Source organism: Seriola dumerili, unplaced genomic scaffold (genome assembly GCF_002260705.1).
Source record: "Seriola dumerili isolate Sdu_G_001 unplaced genomic scaffold, Sdu_1.0 BDQW01000199.1, whole genome shotgun sequence".
NCBI lineage: Eukaryota > Metazoa > Chordata > Actinopteri > Carangiformes > Carangidae > Seriola > Seriola dumerili.
The window spans coordinates 841,656-848,807 of NW_019174454.1; the positions used below are offsets into that span (position 1 = coordinate 841,656).

General features: G+C 39.8%; 1 protein-coding gene across 2 annotated transcripts; it reads right to left on the minus strand.

The window, feature by feature from the left end:
• Positions 1-234: 234 nt before the first annotated feature.
• On the minus strand, positions 235-4,629 carry nrgn (neurogranin). Of its 2 annotated transcripts, none has more exons than XM_022753873.1 (3): positions 4,422-4,629; positions 2,794-2,995; positions 235-1,214 (listed from the first exon to the last, which is right to left on the minus strand). In XM_022753873.1, the coding sequence occupies exons 1-3, from the start codon at positions 4,434-4,436 to the stop codon at positions 1,159-1,161; spliced, it is 273 nt and encodes a 90-aa protein (XP_022609594.1). In that variant the 5' UTR covers positions 4,437-4,629; the 3' UTR covers positions 235-1,158. The 2 variants fall into 2 exon arrangements, with proteins under 2 accessions (XP_022609594.1, XP_022609593.1); XM_022753872.1 differs by having other exon boundaries at positions 2,794-2,998; positions 4,422-4,628.
• Between the last annotated feature and the right edge of the window lie 2,523 nt (positions 4,630-7,152).

Here is a 7,152-nt window from a genome sequence, read left to right on the forward strand (position 1 = left end):
CTCCAATTATCAGCCCTGCTTACGTTGCAGTGAGACACACACACACACACACACACACACACACACACACACACCAACAAACAAACAAACACACACACACACACACACACACAGAAGAAGAAAAATCTCAACTTTACCACCAGAGATGGAGGTGACAGATGACATAATGGGAACTGTTGGAAACTAACGGCTCGTTAATTTGAATTAATGAAGTTTAAAACAGACATTTCAGCATATATTTAAGGTGGATTTATTAGTGTAATGCCATGACTCTACAGCAAAGTTCAGCAAGGTACTATTCAATTCGTTTTAAAGCATGAAAGCTCTGCAAACTCTGACAACGGAATTTCACACACCTGATTTAACATAAGTCAAACAAGTCAAACCCACCAACACAACAACAGAGCATATTGAACAAGTGTCTCATAAGGTAAAGCTGTAAAATGCATCTGGAAAAAAAAAGTGTAATTACTGCATGCTTACTGTTCTGGAAGATCAGATTTATAGAAAATGCTCAAACAGGTGAAAAGAGAACTTACTCGTGATCAAAAAGATAATCAAGGCAATTGCAATCTGACTGAAGTAACTTAGAATAAATAGAACATACATAGCTACTTTATCTTTTGATATTTTTGATATTTTAATCAATTTTGTAAGCAAGTCAAATAGATAAATAATAGTCAAGATAAAAGCACATCAGAAAATAATGCAGAAGAACAAATAATTTAAGCCACTACTTACGCAAAGTCTAACGCTGATGCATACAAGGTTTATACACAGATGGTATGAAGTGTTCCGTCCAAAATAAGCCCTGTTTAGCATTTAGAGGACATTCATTTTCACATTCACAGATCATCATCTAAAAACTAGCACACTACCAGAAGTTTCACAAGTACATGCAGTGAGTTGCAAATTCTGGGTCAAAGACATCCGTACTGATGAGACTGCTGGAGAAGCAGAGAAGGAGTGTTAAAGTTCACAAAATTCACATAACACACCCTCTAAACTGTTCATTTCCTACTGCTAATTTGTGTTGAAAAAGAAAATCACTCCTGGGGTAAAAAGGTGTGTCTGAAAGCCAGCCCAGCCAGCTTATGCCAGCCATCTCTCGCTACCTTCCTCCCCCTCTTTCTCTTCATCCAGGTCAGGACAGGGGTGTCACTGCTCTGGCACAGATGTGTCGTCTCTCTCTACTGCCCCCGATCCTCCTGCCTCTAAAAACAGAAATAGGCAAGGCGTAGATAAGCACTGCGGAGTCTTGAAAAAAACAGTTTCTATGCAAGCTCTTGTTGTCAAGGTTAAACGCTTTGATACATAGTTACAAACTATAATGTTACTTGTGGGTGGATCTTTTATAAAGAAGAAAAACTTTTCATTGAGCTGCTACTTAATGAGGATTCATTTCGAATGAATCTTTCTATAATGCAAATATATTTAAATAGAATTGCTGAGAACTTGATTCCTTGTGATGAGCTCAAAAACCCACTTCCGTTGTGAAAAGGGGGTCTCCCCCAATGGGAGGTGCTCGGGATGCACAGTTCCAGTCCGACAGGTCCATTAATTCTGCTGTCCCTCTGAAACATATACTGTACCTAAAGCACCTGGAGCTATAAATACATCTCCTACATAAGCATGCAAGGCAGACAGCAACTGGGTTAGGGAGAATCATTGACATAGATCCCTTGAGGCAGCCACATCCCCAAAGAAAATGCAGCTTTGTCTTACTGGAAAAGGTGAAATTTCAAGGGCTGGGCATCTAAAGCCTTCTCTTACTTCTCAAATATTCTCTCTAATTCACACGTTCCTGATAGTTCACGTTCAAAAGCATGATTTGAGTGGATATTTGATGTCAAAGTGTTGTTATGATGTTTAAGAGTTTTATTTTGTACTATTGTTGATTGCAGAAATGTTTGGATTTGATTTAGATAAGCATAAAAACTAGTCTAAATGCAACCCTTGCCTGCCTGTGTTGCAATAATAAACATCCACAAGGGAACACAGAAATTGGACTAATTGAATTCTGAAACCATTTCCTCCTCCACAGTTGTATAAAATAACAATTGGAAAACAACTCCACACTGAGAATGTAACTTGACATTTTCCAGATAAAACAACCTCTCGTCAACATGTTTTCTCTCTCATCGTTTACCAGCACATCTTGAAGCAGATTAATTTATAACCCCTTTAACACATTAATTAATTGAACGACTCGATCATCAGCTGCTGGAGACCTCATGGGGTAATTAAATGAGTCACTCAGTTATGTATAGCATTAATTACACCTGGTGCGAACCATAAGGGGATCTAATATGTGTATTTAATTATGTATAGCTTTTAAATGGTTTCTTTACCTAGTGACTAAAATGGTAAATCAGCTTGTGTTCCTGCATTGTGTTTAAGTGTTAGGCTCTGTGGAGACATTATGGTCACATGATTTTCCAACTTTCATCTTAAAATGGGACAGGCAGTAAAACCAAAGAAGACTAATGCTCCACCAACAACATGGAGATCATCCTTAAAACATAAGTAGCGATACCATGCAATACTATGTGTATTTGCATTATACCAAACATTTACTTGCTTATTGTATATAGAATAATGAATCACTTTAACTCAAAGTATCACAAGATTCTGTTCATGGTCAAATATGCAACTTACACTCTCCATCACTTACCTTATGTCACCTACTGTAGTCACAGCTCCTGATGGGAGCCTCTGTTAGTCACTAGCCATAATGCCCTCTTTAATGGCATTATGTGACCTAGTCTTATCCCTTGGTTCTACACCACTGACCTGTGTCCCCCTGGCTGCCGTTGAGCACATCCCCAGTGCTGCTCACCTCCTCCCCCTCTGCTTTGTCCTCCGGCTTCATCTTCTTACGGGTCATGTGGCCACGGAAGCCAGCCTGAATCTTGGCAGCAGCCCTGTTGGCCTCGGGGTCATCCAAGGGAATGTCCATGATGTCCTCCTCCTCCTGGGGGCGGCTGCACTCCTCCTGCTAAGAGGACCACAAAGTTGTGGTTTCTCACAGTAGGACAGCATATTACATGAGCATATGAAGATGCACTGGTGGGAGAATCTCATCCTTAACAGACTGTGTAGATATTTTGTACAATTATCTGTGTATGCTACAACACTGTCTTTTTGGCACCAGGGGATGTGTGCTTGTTGCAGAGTAACTCACCTTTATTACATGATTTCAGTGGGCCTCTGAAGAGGTCAATAAACTACATTAACCTCCCTTATTTGCGCTCCCTTTCTCCTGTTGTCATATAATGTATGATACAATGCAGGAGAAAACGTGTCCGAGTCAGACGATTTCGTGATTAATTACCGTGGTCTGCTGTGTTGTTTTTTTGTTATGGATTGGTTGTGGATTGATGTTAGCAACAGACAATGATTATGAGATCAAAGATTATTGTTTATTATACAAAATAGAGCAATCTGCTTTTTTGTTAAGAAACAAAGTTGGAGTAAAAGATCGCTGCATGTCTGGCTATTTTTAGCTAATTACTCAGATTTCAACTAAACAGGAGTTATTGTTAAAAAAAAGGGTTTAAAATCATCTTTCAAGGAAAAAAAAATATCTTCAGCTGAAAAAGGATGACCCAGCAAAAATGCTACTGCAATCAACAGTAGCTCATTCAGTGACTGAAAGTACAGCAGCCACTGTCCCATAGGAAACGTTGGGTGGGCGGAAGAGAAATTCTGGCTTGTCATAAAGTGTCAGTGGAATAGCGCCAAGGCTTTCGACGGGTTATGTAAACACCAATTCTAATTGTGTGGCGAACACATATCAGCTACACCCTGTGCTTTGCTTATAGAAACAGATTGACATTTCATACAAAGGCAGCCCACAGAAAGAGCCCACTGTCATCCCACTACCTTGGTGAAACAGTGCATCATGTCTCCAGTGAAACCCCTCCAGTGTAGGAGTGTGACCACCCACCTGTTCAGCCAGCATTCATTAGCCTCTGTGTCTGACTGCTCACTGAGCTGCCAGAATCCAGCTCTTTTTCAGCAGCAGAGATGAGAGGGCTGCTACACTGGATTTTGTTGGCTACACCATCTTCTCAGGGGTCTTATTGTTTTTATTGCCTCAGGGTCCACAGACTTAATATTAACATGCACATTTCAGGTAACTTAATATCATCCATGATTAAAGAGCTTCTTTTTTTTTTTTATATAATAGGATTTCATGTACTTACTTCTCTGTGATAAATTTACCATTTTAGAGTCATAAATACACAAATGGTTAACACACATTTTACTCTAAGAGTAAAGAGGCAAAAACATCAACAACATGGCAGTATGCAGTTTGAGGACAACAAAACACTAGTAAACACCATTAGTAACTAAGAAGTGGTTAAAAATGAAAAATAAAATCTATTAAAAAAGTTTAATCTGGAGCTTTTACTTACATTGTGACAGTCCATGCCTTACTCTCAAAGATGACTTCAGTCTTCAGCTGAGTTCACCTAGTTTGACTTGTATGTCTCAATTTCTATGTGGACCAAGCAATGCTCTCCTAAAAGAGTCTCCGGTATGATACAGATGTCTCACTGGCTCTTACTAACAATCACTGTATGTTCAGTAACACCCTGCTCACGCAAGAGTGAGAGAGAGAGACATACAGTCAGAGAGAGAGAGGAGGAGAGAAAGAGGGAGGGAGAGAAAGAGAGACCTCCTACAAACATGACAGCATGTGTTCCATCTTTTCGGTCTCATTAAGGTTGCTGACCTACTGTGTTCACATTACTGTTACAGACCTTTAACAGAAGAGCAACATTAACATAACAGCCTACAGACTTAGGAAGAGTAACTGAAATAGGCTGAATATGGAGACAATTTCAGCGATTTAAAGTTTGACAGTTTTGAAACAAGTTAAAATGATGGAAGTATTTAGTCTGGATATTAATAAGGAATACGCAAAGTGACTATCACATGGACCGAGCATCATGAAAACTTCATAAGTTACAATGTTACAATAATAAACTCCACAAATAAAAACAGATGACCAACATAGAAATACTATGTAAAAGCCAGATGGTCATAAAAAATAATTGCTGACTTTCAAATTGTACTAATAGTGTGGAAATAAAAAAGTGTGAGCATCTTGGACTGTTTTTACACTAGGAGGTGTTATAAATTTATTAGAGGCAGAGTGAGCTAACAGCCCTCTCCATCCCTCTGATCCCAGCTGGTATGGCCGCCCACACTCCTCTGCCAGCCTCAGAGACAAGACGGAGAGGGAGAGAAACAGAAAACATCCATTTATCTGAGTTATATCTCTGACTTTAACGCTCTCCTGCTGGTTTGCTAACCATTCAAACAATATGTTAAGTTATCCTCACGCCTAATTTCACAAAGCGGACTCGCTTTATCAATCAATTCACTTTTAATTTGTATGAATGATAACCACTGTGTAATTAAATTTACTGTAATCAATCATAATAGTAGTTAGTCTGCTTATAGTAGCCTAATCATTAGTGTATCTAACATGGTATTTATCCACCTAAGATGATTGGAGCATAGGAACGTCATTGTGCGAACTTGTGAACAGCGAGTTAAAAGGCAAAAAAGTTAAAATAAAAAAGACTAGACAAGCCATATGAGATACTGCAGCCAGGTCACTATTAGAATAGATGGCCTATATACTGTAGTTTTGTGATAGTTTTGTTTCAGCTGAGATAAATTTTGCCTGTAAGTAAGAGTATACAAAACAGCACGAGCACAGAAATACAGAAGGTACTGTTTTACTGTTTAATCAGTCAGTTAGAAACTGCTATTAAAGGTAGATTACTGATACAGATGGTGCCTAGCAACTCTCAGCATCACCATCTCCTATTAATTCCATGACGACACTAAGAGAGAGCAGGATGGTGAGGGGTTACCATGGTAACGTTCTTAGTGCCCCTTCCTACACTCCCTCCCTGCGTATTTAGAGCCCTGTTGGTCCAGACAAATCAGACGGGGCTAACTGTGACAGCAGTAAAAATGTTAAAGGCTTAATTCACAAGACAAATTGTCTAGTCTGTCTTTTATGATGATAGATTATTGAATCAAGTTTCAATCTGTGGAGGCTGTGGTGGCTCCCAAGAGGAGAGTGGATCTGGCACTAACAAAGCAACTGTATTACAGTTTTATGAGCATGCGGCAGAGTAAAGGCCTCAAACAGCATCTTGAACACACCCATATATGAACAAAGAGACAGATTATGCAGAATTTAGAGACTGAGACAAAAATTTCTGTACATTTCAGTTAAGACGATTTTGATTGTGACCCTCTCGATGACGTTCAAAGTTGATCAGAGCAACTATGATACGTCATCCAGAAAATGAACTACTTTGGAGATGTTATCAATCACCTAGCCCTGGAGAGCCCAGGGGAGAAATAAACGGTAGGGCCACTGTTGACCAGACTCGTCCTTAAAGAGTTTATTTATATTGGCTACCTGAGACAGGAATTGGAGCAGAGCAGACTGCAGACCAGCTAAAGACACCTCTGTCTGAAAGTGTATGAACATTAATCCACAGCCTGCTGATAAAAGTGGAGGAGATATGGTGAGTTGTACAACCTCTATTTTATTCAAACCCTACAAGTTATGGTAACAAATCAGGGCTATTTTATCAGTGCAAAAATGTTCATATGTAATGTTAAGGCATATAAAAATGTGTGAAACCCTTTACCTTGTCACTACTTTTGCCTTCAGGCTCTGTGGCATCCCTCTCAGACCCAGGTGGCCTTTCTTCTCCATGGTGGTCAGCAGCTGTCCTATCCGCACTCTGAGTGAGGCTGAGGCTCTCCCCTTCACTCTTTTCTTGGACTTCAGAATCAATCTTTCCTTCTTCTACGACATCCTCTTCTTCCTTTGATGTGACCTCTTTTTCTTCCACTGTATCCTTTGGCTGTGACTCTACAAGTGATCTCTGACTGTCCTCTGGTAAATGTTGTGCACTTGCCTCTAAAGTTTCACTCTCTGCCTCCATTGCAGCCGCGGTTGTATATGACTGGGTTACTTGAGATGAATGATTTTCTACACCGCCATCATTAACATCTTCATCCTCCATCTCACTATAACCTTCTGTATGTATGTCCTCTTTGTCTCCTCCATCTGTGTCTGTCCTCTCATCTTCTTTAAGGTCGTTGGAC

Bases quoted from the DNA above. Each gene is read 5' to 3' on its own strand.
- nrgn (XM_022753872.1), bottom strand. The intron at 1,215-2,793 runs GTCAGTGGTGTA...TTCTGTTTTTAG, and splicing joins CGGCAGCCAGGGGGACACAG to AGGCAGGAGGATCGGGGGCA.